This window comes from Artemia franciscana, chromosome 7 (genome assembly GCF_032884065.1).
Source record: "Artemia franciscana chromosome 7, ASM3288406v1, whole genome shotgun sequence".
NCBI classification, from domain to species: domain Eukaryota; kingdom Metazoa; phylum Arthropoda; class Branchiopoda; order Anostraca; family Artemiidae; genus Artemia; species Artemia franciscana.
Genome location: NC_088869.1, coordinates 3242787 through 3261614, shown reverse-complemented (window position 1 = coordinate 3261614; position 18828 = coordinate 3242787). Strand labels below are relative to the sequence as shown.

Sequence of the window (18828 nt, the reverse complement as noted above, 5' to 3'; positions counted from 1 at the left end):
TTGTACAGGTCTTTCCTGTTGTCCCAGCTTTTTTTGTTACTGATATTTTTTGTTTTTGTTTTTTAGCATATTTTGCAATAGACTAGCATATTTAATGTCTGTTTTCTGTGTTGTTTTTTTTTTTTTTGTGTGTGTGTGTGTGTGTGTAACATAGTTTTTTGTATTTGTGATGAATTACAATTTTATTGTTAAGCCCTCAACAAACCAAGAACCTTGGGCCAAATAATTGATAGCAGTTCTTGTATTAAAAAGAAAGAAAAAAAGTATGAATAAAATACTGAATAAATAACATTTTGGAAATTAATTTAAAATTGTTGAAGCCAAAACTGAGCTCCATTGCTCTTTCACTTCTTCTTTAGAGAAGTAATAAGTCTCTAGCTTTACCAGCTGGCATCATTTTTTTTATTATTGTTCCTTATTAATAATAAGCTTCTAATTCCAATTTGATAAAACTAGCAAAGTTTTGTAAGCCTATAGGCTGCAGCTTATGGACATATTCAATCCTACTAGGAGGGACTAAGCAGTAATTACTGGAGGAGTAAATATTACATTTCAAAGTCCGTGAATGCAAGTTAAAATGGCATAGTTCTTACTGTCCTGTCTTATTTCTTCCTGAAGCAATAGGAAAGAAATTGTACACTGACCAATTGGTCTGCATAGTGCAGGCACTGATCTCCTGATTCTCTACCTTTTGCTGAGAGTGCAATGTGTGTTTGGGGGCAAATTATCTGAGGATTCCTACATTTTTCCTCAGATTCCTCCACATACCCATTTGGAGCTGAGTTGACTTTTGGTTGAGCTTGCAGAATCAAACCACTGACTGCCATTCCAAACCAAATAACCAACAACACAAGGACTCAAACGCCAAACTTACAAAGGAAGTATGTCTAGTCCAGCACCCTAACCACTAAGCTAGAATGGCTCAAGGAAGCAATAGTAAGACTTAACCAAAATTCTTAGGTATACTTAGTTAAATTCTGGAATTTGTTTTTTATCAAATTTTCAGAGTTGCTTCTAGGTTAACTGCATAGCTAGGACAGAAAAGGGTAATATAAATAGTGGTTGACCATTTCTGTAGGAAAAATGATAACAAATAAAAATAATGCTATTATAATCTTTATTTTATGTTAATCATGGTTGCTTTTTTGACAGTGCATATGTCACATCAGGTACCTCCTCCCTGGATACAGTCCTGCTGCAGAACTGTCTGTTCCTTCTCAGTTTGGGCTCAGGATCAAATATGGCCTTACTTATAGTTCTGTGCAGATTTTAGAAAATGAAAAAAGTGATGCAACATGGACACCATTGCATGAAAAGCAGGGAATGTTCATAACTACTAATTGACATGGTCATGGTCAGTGGCTATAATTAATGGACAATAGGGGAGTGGGTCCTGCTCACAGGATTGACAATAGGGGAGTCCTGCAGTAAGATTAGGCAACCCTAATTTTTCTGAAGAGAAAATCAACAATACGCCATTTCAGAGAGTTTTGTTCACATAGATGAATTCACAAGGCTTTTCAAGATGTAAAATGGTGAATAAATTAAATGGTTAATACATATATTACAAGATTCCATAAATGACAGGTGAAAAAAACAACTTAAACACCAAAAAACAAGAAGAACAATAGGGAATTTCTCAAGACAGTGGGAAACAAATTAGAATGAATATTCCGGCCCTATGTCCAAGGGCTGTCCTTGGCAACACAAAAATTTATAAGAAAAAACAACTTACAGATGGATAGAATCAATAAATCTAAAATGAACAGTTTTTCAAAACAGTCCCAGCATGCTTACCTCAGCAAAGTTCAACCAGGACTGATAAATAAATTGTGACGAAACGTTTCATCACAATTGATTTATCAGTCCTGGTTGAACCCTTGGACATGGGGCCGAAATATTCATTCTAATTTGTTTCCCACTGTCTTGAGAAATTCCCTATTGTTCTCCTTGTTTTTGGTGTTTGTAATGGAAAGGCAGTGTGGTCTTTGTTGTTATTTAAAGAACAACTTGATTTCCTTTTTATGCTCTTTCCCAATATACTAGTCAATTCACTAACAAATGCACTCCCCCCATCCTCTGGATGATCCCATGCATAGCCAAATAATACACTTTCAACATTACATCAATGCAATCATATATACCTCCTATATTTATCTCTTCATTCTGCAGTTTATCTCCATGTGTAGTTGAGTGTTTAATTTATCAAAATATTATTTAAAATGATTTTAAAGAGTGCATAATAATGAACAGAAACATGATAAATCTGATTAATGAAAACATCCTGCACTCTATTTTGTCTCTTTCCATAATTTAGCTGCCCAAATATGATAATTACTTCAGGGGCACACACAAATTAATTTGTAATTAACATAACTTAATTTGATTATATATCAAGTACTCAAAAGAAATAATTGATTGATAAGTTGATTGTTTCGTGTGTTCAAAAGTATTTTGATGAAAATCATCTTTGGAATCCTACTCAGCACGGTTTTCCAAAATGTAAGTTTTGTAATACTAAGCTTCTTGTAGTTATTTTGGATTTTCAACGTTTTGTCGATTTAGCTATACCCTCTGACTGCATTTATATTAACTTCTTGAAGGCATTTGAAAAAGTTTCAATAACCATCCTTCTTCAAAATGTGCAGCTTACAAATTGGGTTAAAAAAATTGTATTTATTGCTGGTTATCTAAATGGAAGAACTCAACTGGTTGTTGTTGGTGAAGCTATGTCATCCTCAATTGATGTGTTAAGTAGAGTCCCCCAGGGTAGCTGCATGGGTCCAATTTTATTTTGTTTATTTATCAATGATCTGCCTTCCTCTGTTCAGCATTCTATTGTCAAGATGTATGCAGATGATGTAAAACTTTATCTACCAGTACAAAACTAAAACGATGTGCAACTTTTACAGGAGGATCTTGTCTCTCTGACTTATTGGTGTGAATCTAATTCCATGTTCACAAGCCCTTCTAAGTGTGTTGTTCTACACTATGCTTGTAAACTCCCACCTGTACATACTTACCAGCTGTTTGGCATACAAATCCCTTCTAATGAATTAGTGAAAGACTTTCATGTTTACTTTGATACCGAATTGAAATTTGATAAGCATGTTTTGGAAATTGTAAAGAATGCAAATTATCATTTGTTGTCTATAAAGAGAAGCTTTAGTAAGCTTAACCTTCGTAATTTCTTACTACTATATAAATCAATGGTCTGCCCTCTTCTTGAGTATAATACTTCAGTTTGTTTTCCATTAAATATAACAGATGAGCATAGAATCGAAAAGGTTCAAAGAAGGGCCACTAGGATGGTCCCATACTTTCAACACCTTTCTTATCTACAGAGACTTTCTAGGCTTCAACTCCTGATGTTGAAGCTTTGTAGACGTCATAGTGACCTTATAAATGTGTTTTGTATACTTAAAGGAGTGGATGATGTTGATCCAAATTTATTTTTCAAGTTTAGCCATTATCACTCCACTCATCAGCATGATTACAAATTATGTCCCCCAAAACCACTTAAAAAAACTAGTCAATTATCTTTCATTAGTAGAGTTACTGGACCATGGATAGTTCGCCTTTGGAGGTTGTTGAGGCAGAGAGTGTTTGAGTTTTTAAGCATGTAAGTAAATATCAGTGCTGCAACAAGTACTCCACTTCAAGTACTACTTCAAGTACTTACTCTATGTATTTTGACATAGCTATATATATATATATATATATATATATATATATATATATATATATATATATATATATATATATATATATATATATATATATATATATATATCAAGCCCATGCTACTTTTTTGTTAAAGCCATTCTGAAGGCTTCTTAGCCCTTTCCCTTGCCTATAACATGTCACCCCCCGCCTTTCCTCTCCTAAAAATCTTAATCAAGAACCAGACTTTCAATTTTGTCGTTTTTAACCATTTTCTTCGTTTGGCAACACACCCAACAAAGTCAAAAAATAATCTGAACCGATTTTCAACACAACGGCTTGAAATGCAAAAGACTGTCAAAACAATTAAGTGCAGCAAAAAAAAACTTCTGGTGATCAGTGTTCAGTCAAATCTGGCGCGTTTGAAGAAATACAGGGTTATTTTGAAACGTTTGGGAGTGGTTGAAAAAATCGGGCAAATAGAAAAACAAACTTAGGATTGGCTTTAAAACAGATAAAAGGTAATAACGTAGTCCATTCTTCAATAAGCAAAAACCTTAGCAAAAAAAACAACAACACAAATTTAAAAGTAAGGAGTCAATTGAATCAGTTGCAGACTTTTTTAATTAGAGAAATCAAAGGTCAATAAAAAAAGAGCAGCGAAAATTCACATTTTCGGCAGCTAGCTGAAGGTCACTGGCTGTCAGCGTGCTGAAAGAAAGGAACAGTACGAAAATGAAGTCTTGATTCATATGACTTTAGCTTTGCTGCACATATCGAAAACGTGATTAAAAGTGCAAATGCTAGTCTACTGACTTTAAACGGTATGCTTAGGTTCAGTGCGAACACAGAGAGTATTAAGTATGCATACATAAAGTACGTCCGCCCCATTCTGGAATATACTTGCCCTGTTTGGGCGCCCTCAGCACTTAGAACAGCGTATCTTTGTCAGGAGCTTAAATTGGTTCAGAAGTGAGTGGTATCGATCATCTTGGGCCGCTGTAACATCCCCTACGAAAAGGTTCTGAAAGTGCTTGGACTGTCGTCACTCCAAAATCGGTATGAAACACTGATAATGAGTTTTGGAAAGTTCTTGCTTTCTAAATCTTAGAACCGTGACATTCTACTTGTTCAACCTCTACCATCAAGAACGAGAAAGCAAATAAGTTAGCTCCCGTTAAAGCAAGAACAAACTGATATGATAATTCGTTCGTCCCGGTTTTCGTCGATATGTACAATAAGAGTCAATGTTTATAGTTTGATTTATATTTACAAGTGTAGCATAATTTTGAATATGTTTTAAAGAAACGCAAATCATCGGTAACTGTCAAGTTTTGCTATTGAACCTGCCTACTATTACTACTATTTCGGTGACATTTATCACCCTCAGCGCCTTTGCAAGGAAACTGCCTCAAGTTTTCAAGTTACATTTCAGACGCGCAATGAAAATGTATGGCATCTACTTCCTACATGTCTGGTTTTCAATCAAGCAAGCCACATGCTGCGTAGTCAATTCAGATGGTCAGTAAAACTCTCTACAAACGTATATTGGTAAATCACTAGCCTTTCTAGGAGTAGTTTTCACACCACGAAGTGTCAAAAACCATGAAATTAAATCGAAAATCTCCCGAGAAAAAAGAATAAAAAAGTAGTCTTTCTCCGGGAATGGAATATTCGGTTTAAGGTTGGCTTCAGTATGGCTCATTTTGGAAAAGGATTATTTCTAGGCTTCGGGCGAGCCATGGGTAGAATTACAAATCATGAAATTATGAGACACAGACTAAAAAATCTTACAGCTTCACTACAGCTTTTCAATTTTGAAACAGAGACATTTTTTGCTTCTGATTTTCCAGATTATGGGTAAACTGTATGTAAGATAATAAGCCTTATTCTAGAAATTGGGAATCTACTGACTAAATCTTTTCTGACTAAGACAGTCTAATTTTATTGACACATCCCAGGTAATCCCCTGTTTACTAGTAGTTCCAGGTCATTATTGAAAGCCGGCATCCAGGTATTTCTTTAGTACATATATCTGTTTTTCAGAAACTAAACACAACCCCGTGGTTAATACTTGAGCCGAGCGAATCAGGAGCTCTTCTTCACGTTTAACCCCACCTATTTGTATAAACGAACGTAAGAGGCCAATACCACAATAGCCTCTCTGTCAACTGAGAAATCTTTAACACTGAAAAATTTTAATGCAGAAGGAATAAGAAGTTGGCACATAACATTCAAATTTTTAGGCTCCTATTAGCTTTGAGAAGAACCAGGCTTTCGAGCCTGTGATCTGCCAAGGAGCTACGCCTTGGACAGAGAATCACTCCCCCCTTCGAAAAAAGACGCTCCACTGGTGCTGATGTAGGTGGTATGCAGTTGAACTTCCGAAAAACCAACTCCACCATAGGATAGTGTCTCAAAACTGACACATCTTGTCTAGAGTCACTTAGAAAACGCAAGACTTCAACTCTTGTTGTTTTCATTTCATCCGACTGAATAGTGGCTTCCTCTTCGTCAGACATTTCAAAGAAATTCTGTGGAGATCTCAGTAACACAAATCCAACAATGTTTTTGCTGGTACTCTGTTTACTTCCTAATGCCTTGGCCTCGTTCACAAGCATTCTTACAACAGTCTCCTTGTCTTCATCTCTTACAAATTTATCTTTAAAATAGGGATGAGAACTGGTGGCCAGGTGGTAGTCAGCATAAAGAGATGGAGGTCCACAGAGGAATGGAAACCTTTGCTTAAGTCCTTCTAACAGGGTCCCAACCAGTACCTTTGTATACTTGACAAAAAGCTGGAGCTTTTGCAGCTTTCTTTCCAGTGACCGAATAGTAGGGAAAATTATCCCGAAAAAAGCTTTGTCTTCTACCTGGAGCATGTCAAGGGCTATTGCTATAGGTTCCAGTACAGAGACATATTCGATTAGAAAGTCTATCTCATTTTGCTTAAATCTTGGTTTCTTTAGCACGTCGCAAACTGTGGTCAGTTTTACAGCTTTTGGCATTCAAGAATTCTTTTCAGTGCATCATATTCAGAGTTCCATCTTGTAGCATTAGGGCGAATCAACTTTTTCTCAAAAACATCCATGACAAGATCGCTATTCTTTGAGCTGTGGCTTAATGAATTCCACACTGACTAACACTTTGCTCTGACGTTTAACAGTGCTCTCCTGAAGTTAAGGTCTTTTTATAAGGCGTGCTTTGCATCAGTTGTTGCCAACAGGTTCAGCGTGTGGCTGCAACAGCGAAAATGCTGTGGCAAATACATCTCCAGCTAGTACTCAGACCCTTCACCTGTAAACTTATGAACATAGTCACTGTTGTCACTCATAGTTTCCGTTCCTGGTTTATTGTCAGAAGCTAAAGTGTGATTCACACTGCCACTATCTTCACATACAAGGGAAAAAGTTGTGGTAGTAGATTCACTTATGTTGACTGATGGTGACACTAAACCAACACGTCCATAAGTATAAAAAATTTTGTGCAAATCAGTTGTCTCGATATTATCTGGCTCTCCCTCTTGAAAATCAATGTCTGTATCCGAGTCACCTTCTTCAATCTGTGACTCAATGGTAAGCTTTACATTTTGTTTGAATGCTTTTACAAAATTTGATGCATTGTCCATCACAATAGCTCTCACTTTTTCTAAATTGGTGTCCAAACCGTACTCTCGAAAAATGCTGAAGATCATTTCAGTTATTCTGTCAAACGTATGTGAACCTGTAAATCTTCTAACAGCAAGAATCATTGGCAAAAAATGATTGTTGCCATCTAAGACATGAGCAGTAACACCCATGAAACTCCGGTTGCTGCTAGACCAGATATCGCAAGTTATTGTGACGTAATCGGTTTTCTCAAAAATTTCAGTAATTCTTTTCTTTGTATCGAACAGCGATTGGTCGATCTTTTTGCTAACGTCTCTCTAGACATTATTGGGCCAACGTATGGATTGAGGCCTAAAATCATGCTTTTGAAAGCTTCACTATTCACAGTGCTTAATGGTCGCATATCCGCCACAATATAGTCCATGATCAACTGGTTAGCTTGTTCTTTCGTGCATCTTAACTTCTTTCCAAAGAATTTCCCCTTTACAGTTTCATTTTCATTTTCGTCTGATACATTTTCCCGAATTTCACTTTTTTTTCTTGAATTTATAGCATTAAACTCAGTGTATGCGGTGGGATGACCTGCCTGAAAATAAAAGATTCTATACACCAAGAACAACAGGTCTGGTGAAATCTAGCGGGATCCAATGCGGTGGTATTGTGTCAAATTCATTCCTGCAAATTCAGGTATTCAGACGAATCTGATTTCAGATTCGTCACTCCATCCATAAGTTATAGGCCCTGCTAAATTGAAGGCAAGGTCAACTTTCTTAAAACTTGAGACCGCTGCCCTCGCCCTCTTTGAAATAGGGTTTGTAATATCAGAATTCGGTATAATCCCTAATCTTAGTTATCTTTGGTCCAGCTTTCATTTGGATCCATTGCTCCATTTGCAAGTTATACCAAATTAAACAAAAACCTCAATTTTTCAGAACTTAAAAACCACTCACCCTCGTTTTATTCGCGCTAGGGTTTTCATCTCAAAACTTTATGCGTCTCATGGTTTTGGGAATCTTTGGTTCAATTTTCATTGATATCCATCATTCCATTCACAAGTTACACTGAATTAAATGAAAAGCTCAACTTTTTTTAGCACTTAAAGCCACCTACCCCTCGCCCTAATTAAGCTAGGGTCTTCATCTCCAAGTACCATGTGTCCTATGGTATTTGGCATCTTTGGCTTATCTTTCATTGAGATCAATTACTTCATTCGCAAGTTAAACTGAGTTAAATGAAAAATAACTTTTTTACCACTTAAAGCCCCCTCCCCCTCCTCTTATTTGAGCTAGGGTCTTCATCTTCAAACTTAATGTGTCTTATGGTCTTTGGCACCTATAGTTTAATTTTAATCCAAATCCAACTGACAGTTCTCTTGATTTCGCTATAATCGATTGCCCAGACGGATGGACGGACAGACGGATCCCAAAAACCTATCTTGATGGATTTTTTCCACCATCCAAAAGTTTACAAGATGACAAAAATTAAAAACTAATGGACAACAGTATTTAGGCAACATTTAGCACAAAACAAGGGATTTCAGCTCACTGACGACCAGTGAACTGTGAAATAATAACAAAAAAAATATTATATAACTTTTAAATAAAATTAAACTGAGAGATAATCATACTGTAATTTTTCTGTCATAAACAATTACCTTATTTTACATCCAAAAATAGGACATGGAGTTATATGTGAATTTACTCTAAATCCAGAGGCAGACTTTGGCAGTTCAGACATAATGAGGATTGATTTTATCTTAAATTTTTGTCCACAAAATCTCTTGTGAGTCACAGCTTTAGTTGAACACCACCAATTCCCCATTAAGAGGTCGTTATCAGATTTTTTTTAGAAGAAATAAGCTGATTCCTAGATATAAATAAAGATTGGATCTATATAGCAGCTATGTAGACACTGTATCATGAAGAAGAGTGTGAAAAAAATGTTTTATGACACAAATACCAACTGTCTGAACGCAATATTTTCAGTCTGAATCTTCAGGATATCTGCATAAACTGTAGGTGCAATTTGATAAGTTTTTACTCATAACAAGAGCTAATAGCTCATATGGCACTTGTGACGAGGCGAGAAGAGCCAAGAGCCAAGAGCTCATATGGTATGAGCTCCAGCAAAATTCTAAGAATCAATAGATTGATTTAAAAGGAAAATCAGAGACTTAATGCCGGTCAGGATTTAAAATAAGAGCTCTGAGTCACGATGTACTTCTAAATATCAAATTCATTAAGATCTGATCACCCACTCATAAGTTATAAATACCTAATTTTTCCTCTCCCTTTAACCCCAAGATAGTCGAATCTGGCAAAACGACTTTATCAAGTCAATTTGTGCAGCTCCCTGACACGCAAACCAATTTTCATCGTCCTAGCACGTCGAGATGCACCAAACTTGCTAAATCACTGAACCCCTTTCCCCAACTCCCCTAAAGAGAGCAAATCTGGTATGGTTACGTCAATCACATATCAAGGACATTTGCTTATTCTAACCACCAAGCTTCATCCCAATTCCTCCACTACAAGTGTTTTCCAAGATTTCCCCCTCAAACTCCCCCAATGAAAAAAGATCTGTTCGGGATTTGAAATAAGAGCTCTGAGACATGAATTCCTTCGAAATCACCTATTCGTAAGATAAAAATACCCCAATTTTAATGTTTTCCAAAAAATCCGGTTTCCCCCTCCAACTCCCCCCAATGTCACAGAATCTGGTCAGAATTTGAAATTTGAGCTTTAAAGCTTAAGATCCTTCTAAATATCAAATTTCATTAAGATCTGGTAACCCTTTCGTAAGTTATAAATACCTCAATTTTCAAATTCCCCCCCCCCCCAAAAAAAAAAAATTCCACCAAAGAGAGCAGATCCGGTCCGGTTATGTCAGTCACGTATCTTAGACAGAATTTTATTCTTCCCATCCAGTTTCATCCTGATCTCTCGGCTTTAAGCATTTTCTAAGATTTCTGGTCCCCCTAACTGCCCCCCCCCCAATTATGCTTGATCCGGTTGAGATTTATAATAAGAGATCTCAGTTACGAGGTCCTTCTAAATATAAAGTTTCATGAAGATCCGATCACTCCTTCGTAAGCTAAAAATATATCATTTTTTAATTTTTCAGAATTAACCCCCCCCCCCCCAATAGAGCGGATCCATTCCAATTATGTAAATCATGTATCTAAAACTTCTGCTTATTTTTCTCGACAAGTTTCATCCTAATCCCTCCAATCTAAGCGTTTTCCATGATTTTAGGTTCCCCCACCCCAAACTGCCCCCAATGTCACCAAATCCGGTCGGGATTTAAAATGAGAGCTCTGAGACACAACATCATTCTAAATATCAAATTTCATTGATATCCGATCACCCGTTTGTAAGTTAAAAATACCTAATTTTTTCTAATTTTTCAGAATTAAACCCCCCCCCCCCCCACAACTACCCCAAAAAGAGCGGATCTGTTCTGGTTATGTCAATCATGTATCTAGGACTTGTGCTTATTATTTCCACCAATTTTCATCCCAATCCCTCCACTCTAAGTGTTTTCCAAGATTTTAGATTCCCCTTCCCAACTCCTCCCCCCCCCAAATGTCATCAGATCCGGTCAGGATTTAAAATTAAGATTTGATCAACTGTTCATAAGTTAAAAATACTTCTATTTTTCTATTTTTTTCCGAATTAACAGGCCCCCTACTCCTCCTCCCAGATGGTCAATACCGGAAAAAGACTATTTCTAATTTAATCTGGTCTGGTCCCTGATACGCCTGCCAAATTTCATTGTCCTAGCTTACCTGGAAGTGCCTAAAGTAGCAAAACCAGGAACGACAGACAGACTGACCAACTTTGCAATTGCTATATGTTACTTGGTTAATACCAAGTGCCATAAAAAAAGGCATCGAGTGGTATGTTCATTTTATTGGTAAGTCATTTACATGAACTGTCATATTTTCTTTTAAAAATTTGTCATTTTTAAGAGCTCAAAAAGTGCTTCAGTTTGAATTTATGGTAGAAGCAATTATTATATTCATAAAGAGCATAAAAAAGGCATAGAGTGGTATGTTCACTTTATTAGCAAGTCAGTTAGGGTGAGACAACTGGTACTGGGGCACTTTGATCACTCTGCCTATTCTGGGACAGAAGCTTTGATTGGATTACAACATGTCCAATACTGGGACAAAAGAATTAATCTTGGACACTTAATGTATACATTTTTCTGGGTTGCTTCCAAAAAACCTGTTGTCTTTTGTCCCAGTATTGGACATGTTGCAATCCAACCAAAGATTATGTCCCAGAATAGGCAGAGTGATTTAAGTGTCCCAGTACTGGTCAATTTACCCTACATGAACTGCCATAAATTTACCGCAAGCCTACTTTACGTATTTTTAGTTTCGTTGGAGGGAGATTTTAGAAAGCCAAAAAATTGATGCGCTTCTGTAATAATGACAAAGAAACAAAATGAGAAACTTGCTATATGCAGTAATACACACTTTAGAGCACTTGGAACGAAAGTTGACATTTACCAATGGGCCATCAGTCCCTGGAGTGATGGAGTGGCCCATTAATTGATGGAATAAGGCTAACTATGACACTAAAGAAAAAAGACACATGAGATAAATACAAATAGGAGTTATTTACCTTCAAATGCTTGTGGAAGTTGGTCGTTGCATGTATGTGTCCCTTTACAGTTTTGTTGGGGCAAAACTTGCAGAATGCATTCACAGACCCGTCTTGGTCAATTTCCCCCTTCACAGTAAAGTACCTCCCTTGGAGTATAAATGGAAGCTGTTTGGCCATGCTGACTTTTCAGTTTGAGATTATAAAAGGTCCTGATTCTTCTTTAAAGATGCTGTTGGGAATTCGGTTTATTCACCAACATCTATTCTCAACAACTTGTTATGGTTTTTGATAATAGATGTCTCTATTACGCAATGTCTTTTTGTACATTGCCAAAGCACACGCACACAAAAGTACTTGAAAAGTATTTGAAAAACAAGTACATTAAAAGTATCTTAAGTAATAAGTATTTCGTAATCTTACTTAAATATCAAGTAATAAGTACACCCTAGAGTTTTTACTTAAGTACAAGTACAAGTAATGGAAAATTTTACTTAAGTAGTACTTCAAGTAAAAGTACTTCAAATAAGTGACAGCACTGGTAAATATGCCTTTTTATTTATTCACTTTAGTTGTGTAGTTTTGTGTTATTTAGAAGTTTTTGTTGTTGCCAGTTTACTTTAGATTAGTATTATGATTTTGTGTTTCTGTGCTTTTGCAACGAGCATTGATACTTATTGCTATTGATAATAATAATAAATAAATAACAACCTAATTCCACAAACATTTGAATTAATAATTATTATTCTAAAATATTAATTTTTTTTTCTTTGCAATAAACTTTGCAGTAGGTCTAACCTACAAACTGTAAATAGAAAAACTAAGCAAAGAACTGCTTTTTTTTTACAAGAATGGCAGGATGTAAAAAGAAGATGACATAGAAAAATATCAGTAAACTAACTTTTTCCTATTAAACTAATTTTAAAAATTAAATAATTTGTTTTAAATATGTTTTTTATTGATCTATTTTGTTATTTCCCTTTTGTATATTCCCAGGGCACAGGGTGTGCTGCCTACAGCAGTACCTTGTCCTTTCTTCCATACTCCACATTGCCAAAAAACCATTTATCTCTAACAATTTGTCTGGATTAACCTGCACAAGGCAGTTTTGAAACATCCCAGTTCCTATCCCCATCATGGCATGTTTGAAAAGGCATTTTGCAAAATACATTTGTCTCTGGCAATGACCTGTAATTCACACCAGGAATATTTGAGAAATTCATAAAGGAATGAGAAATAACACAAAACATCATCACAAAATTTCCTTTAATCAAACAGCTTGTCAGAAAGATCAGTACAAACAGTCAAAGATAAATTTGCCTAAACTGATCTAGCAGGAGGAGATAATGAGTTGGCCTTACTCAAATACAGGAATACCCCTATCAATTGATTTGTAAACCCAGCACCAGCCCAACTATTAATGAGCAAAAACTTACAATCAATTGTTCTAAGCATTAGTAAACTTCTCTCCTTGCATACAGTCCTTGATGGTAAATTCAGACAATCTTTGGAAAAAGTAACAAATAAACAAAAAGAAATACCATGATAGAAACTCAGAGATACCAAATCCTCAACACACTGGTCAAGCAGTCTAAGCTCAAATCAATGGCCATCTAGTACAATTAGGAAAGCAGACACAAATACTAGATTATAAATAGCCAAGAAAAGCAATGGGAGAACTTGTTGCCAGGTTAGGAAACATATAAAGGTCCTTCATCCATAAAACCAACTGCTTTCTTTTGCTCAACACAAAAAAACTCCATTGGCTGAAACCCCCTGAAAGCACATGTGCCAGAAATCCTGTATCCAAACTTGCCAGGCGTTGTTGTTACTACTCTATCCAAAAATCTGATTATAGCTGCCACACTTCTATCTAAAACTCCTGAAATAAGCTGCCCACAAGAGGTTTCCTGCATTATCAGTCCAGCCTTCTACATACCAATACCCCAGCAAAAATCTTGTAGCCTATAACAATTTACAGAACATTTTCACTCCACTTGCTCATGCCTTGTAAAGCCTGTAAAGAAGCTTAACCTCTAAGTATCTCAAGTCAGGTGAGCATAAAAGTGACCAAACAGAAAAGCAAGTCTACTGCTTTATTCTGTTAAAACAAAATGAATAATATACTATATTAAAATATGAGTGAAGTGCTGTCTTCCAAGTAAAGTGAGTAGAGTCAAGTCAAATCCATGACATTGTGGATAAATCCCCATGTCAAAAAAATAAATCCTTGTAAAATCTTTCCTTTTCTTGATTTCCAAATGGTCTAAATGGAAAATAAAGAAGTGACCCAGGCCCCTTCTTCTATTAAAATAAGGTGAATAATGAAATATATAGAAAAGCAAGTAGAGCATCTTCATACAAGTAAGTAAGGTAATAAACAGAAAATTTAATAGGTTATCATTCCCAAGTGAAGTTCACTGAAGTTTCACTTATTGCTGCTTAAAGCATAATTTTTGTACTTGCTCACTAATTTTAGAAAAGGAGGGAGAAGGTATAACTTAACCTTTAATTCTAGTTAACTTAGTTTTCTGCAATCATTGAATTAAGATCTTGTAATACCAGACAAATTTTATCTGTGCAATAAAAATAATGAGTTGTATTTTCGGAACTAAAACCAGAGAAAAAGAAACAGATAACAGAAAAAGAAACAGAAATAGATATACCCTCCTTATTAGCAATTTTGTTAAAGTACCAAAGACATCAAAATGAAAACACTTTGTGCTACCTGGCTCCAATTTAGATCTGTCCATACCTGAACAGTGGGATTGTCTACTATTTTTTCTTCTGCATGTCAAAAGTTTTTTCATTGTATGAATTCTCCTTTTGTTGGCACACTGAATCATGAAAAGAAACAAGTGGAAACTTTTCTTGTTTACAAACAAACCCAGCCAAAGAGTTGTAAAACCCATAATTTTTGCACTTGTTCACTAGTTTTGGAAAAGGAGAGAGAAGGTATAACTGAACCTTTTATTCTAGTTAACTTGGTTTTCTACAATTATTGAATTAAGATCTTGTAATACCAGACAAATTTTACAATGCCTTTGGAATATTTTACTTTAAAATAATGGATTTCATAATTAAATTTTGATTTTTTAACTATTCTTTCAACCATAGATCATAGTCTAGTCTAGAAATCATGGCCAAAGTAGTAGGTTATTTTTAAAAACTTAAAAGGGAATTTGGCCCTGGAACAATTATTGCAGGTAAAATTCCAGTTTAGCTATGTTTTGTTATTTTGGAAAGTGATTAAGCTAGGGAAATGAAGCTTGCAGTAATGAATCCAGGGCCAAAAATATACTCTGGGAAGGTGACCCTCTTCTGTTTTCTGAATATTAGAAATTTGCCTACTCAACAGGTCTATTACCTATTGAAATTTTGATAAAACAATGTCCTAACTTGCTTTTCAGTTATCTATTTTTTTTTCTCTGGTTTTAGTTCTGAAAATATAATTTCTATTAGGCTATTTTAGTAGACTTCTAAGCCATAGGTAGGCCTATTAATGTTTTTTTTTTTATTTAGGAAATGTATATGAAATCTCATTAACTGGGAAGGAGCAAAGTTTTGAAGCTTAAAACAGATTCCTTGTACTTAATTTAAGCAGAAGGTCTATTTTGCAAAGTTTATTATAGGCTAACAAAAAGATTTTTGGAGGTCATCAAATGTCAATGTTCTTTAGAGGGAGAAGGGGTGGAGGAAGGTACCTCATGATACCTTCTGAGGAAATACTTTAGCTTGTAGACCCACCCCTGAAAGTTTCATTTTCCTTTCCTAACCTAACCCCTTTCCAAAATAGCAAAAAGTGGATAAACTAGAATTTTACTTTTAATAGAAATTTCAAACTAGAGTTGCTAGAGTTATATTTGGAAAAGAGACTAGCCTACGAAAAGGTATCAAGAGATGTATTTTTTCTAGCTAGACTTTCTTCCTATCTAAATTAAAGGGAAAATAAAAAAATAACTCATCTATCACTTTATAAAGTTACATTTAATTGTTCAGGGTTGTCTTTCAGTTATTATACATTCTTTTGGCTATATACAGGACCATCAGGGGAAGAAGGATGCATTTGCAAGAAAACTGATTAATAGGAAAACTAATAATGAATCAAGCAGTGTGTTCACCTTGTCAGTCATAGAATCTTATATATACTGAGCAATTAAATATGTAGTTGCTTACTGCATACGATCTAGTAAAGGCATCCAAACATTTGGAGGGTCTTAGTAACACAATCTTTCTAAGCAAATCCATGCCTTTAAAGTAATTCAAAAATAACGCCAGAAACCGAAATGACCGAAAAGAGATAAATTTGGCACCTGGTCAGAAAACTGACGGGCCTATGCTTTTACAATGCTTTTACACACCAAGCCATTTGAATAGGCATCAAGTTGTGCAGACCGGTGAGAAGCCTTTTAAATGTGAGATATGTAGAAAATGCTTTTCTTCGTCAGGCCATTTGAAACAGCATCAAATTATGCATACAGGTGAGAAGCCTTTTTAAATGTGAGATATGTAAGAAATGCTTTTCTTCCTCAGGCAATTTGAAACAGCATCAAATAGTGCATACTGGTGAGAAGCATTTTAAATATGTAAAGAATGCTTTTCTCAATCAAGCCATTTGAAAAAGCATCAATTTATGGATAGAGGTGAGAAGCCTTTTAAATGTGAGATATGTAAAAAATGCTTTCCTTCGTCAAGCTATTTGAAAGAGCATTAAAGAGTTCACCATTGAATAGTGAACCATTCAAATGTAATTCATGCCAGAGATCATTTTCAGTTAAGTGGGACCTGAAATATCACCTAACAACCCATTCTAGGAAAAAGTCTGATAAATAATACTTTTGATGGAATTGTGATTTTGTAGAGAGAAATTTAGATAGACGTTGAATGATTTAAGATGGTTCATGTAAGCTAATTCTCAGATCTGAACCAACGCTTTGGTTTATATATCAATGAAAATTCTCTGGTTTTTTCTGATTCTTTGACAAGTAAAGCTTGATGTTTATCCAAGAATTCTTGCCTTTGTAAAACTAAAGAAGCAGGCAAGTATCTATTTTCTTCTTTCTTATTTGGGCTTATTTTGCCTTTTAGTTTCAAGTGCCTGATGGAATATCTTCTTAAATGGGTAATTTGAACTTCAATAGAAATTTTCAGTGTCCACAACGCATGATTATCAGGATTTTTAAGTTTCAAGACATTTTTTAAGTTTCAGGATTTTTAAGTTTCAAGAAAATCAAGGTCCTGTTCAAAAAGAAAAACTTACAAGTGAGGGAATTGGCACTAGGGTCGACAAATAAAAATATTATCAATGCCATTTGGCGTTTGGCAACTCTTAGCATTTTTATGGCTCTAGGTATTAACCAAGTGACATATAGCAATCGCAAAGTCTGTCGGTCCAGGTTTTGCTACTTTAGGCACTTCCAGGTAAGCCAGGACGAGGAAATTTGGCAGGCGTGTCTAGTACCGGACCAGATTAAATTAGAAATGTTCGTTTCCCCGATTTGACCATCTGGGGGGGGGGGGCCGTTAATTCGGAAAAAATAGAAAAAATGAAGTATTTTTAACGTACGAACGGTTGATCAGATCTTAATGAAATTTGACGTTTGGGAAGTCATTGTGTCTCAGAGCTGTTACTTTAAATCCCGACCGGATCTGGTGACATTGGGGGGAGTTGGGAGGGGGAAATCTAAAATCTTGGAAAACACTTAGTGTGTAGGGATTGAGATGAAACTTGTTGGGAAAAATAAGCACAAGTCCTAGATACATGATTGACATAACCGGAACGGATCCTTCTCCCTTCTCATGCCTTCTAAATACCAGAATATAATATGCGCTTTACTGAAAACTATTCTTATTTCAAGGTTTGTGTTTTGTTTAACGTAATATAAAAAATCACATCTTAACCAAGATTAATGAAAAATATAATTGAATGTGGATTAACCATTTAATATATATATATATATATATATATATATATATATATATATATATATATATATATATATATATATATATATATTTATGCTGATTTTAATCTGATAGTCTTATTAACTTTGGATTTATTAAATCAAAGAGGAATCATCTAATATGTGTTTTGTTTTCTTTAGAGTGCAAATTATATTTTGGCCAGTTGAAAATCCTCATCATGCCCTAAAAAATTTCAACTTGGTAGCAGTCCAAATGGAAGTAGTAGTTTTAGTGGTAGCGTGCACACATTGCTTTGAGTTAATTGATAATCCCCCCTCATCTTTCTCTGGAAGCTACAACCTCATACCATAGGCCCCTTCTGAGATAAGCCCTTTTGACCATCTAAATGAATATGATGTGTTTTTATGTAATTCAATACTCCCCTTAACATTACCTGAAACCTGCGTCTGACTACCCTTTACCTTTTTGAACACCAAAAGTTAATCTCGCCCCCATTCTGATAACAAATACTGTGTGTCAGCAATGGATGAATTGCAAAAATTACAGCCCATGCCTCGTCGGCTGGGGCTGGACCTTTCAATTATGCTGAATAAAAATGTGGGTAAATTTGCAGTGGGCTATATAATTTAGCTGGGATGAAAGTAAAAACGCTATTTGACGAGTCTTTATGGTTTTTCATAATTCAATAATCGCTTCTGGGGTTAATTGCATCTTGAGCCGTTACAGGGGCCCGAAATGTATTTCATTTTCGTACCCACACAAAGAATTTATCAATTCTAGTTAAGTTATTGAAAAGTGGTTAAAACGTATCACTAGTTTATAAATAAGTTGTTCAAGAGAAATATATTCAAAAAATACTAATTTATAATAATTTTGATATCGTTTGGGGATCTGGTGTCGTTTGGCAGAGTTGGGGGGGGGCAGAAATCTTGGAAAACGCTTAGAGTAGAGAGATCGGGATAAAACTTGGTGGGGAGAATTAAAGCAAGTCCTAGATACATGATTGACATAACCGGATTGGA

The 18828-nt window shown here is 35.4% G+C and overlaps 1 protein-coding gene across 2 annotated transcripts in view; it reads right to left on the bottom strand.

Annotated features, from left to right (window-relative positions):
* The window catches only part of LOC136028743 (large ribosomal subunit protein mL49-like), a 38932-nt gene extending 22721 nt beyond the window's left edge, over positions 1-16211 (bottom strand). Inside the window, exon 1 of one of the 2 annotated variants that reach the window (XM_065706627.1) lies at positions 16058-16211. In XM_065706627.1, coding sequence (XP_065562699.1) covers positions 16058-16129 — 72 coding nt within the window. In that variant the 5' untranslated portion in view covers positions 16130-16211. Of the gene's footprint in view, positions 1-16002 lie in introns of both variants that reach the window. The other variant, XM_065706628.1, reaches the window with a different exon arrangement.
* Positions 16212-18828: the final 2617 nt, after the last annotated feature.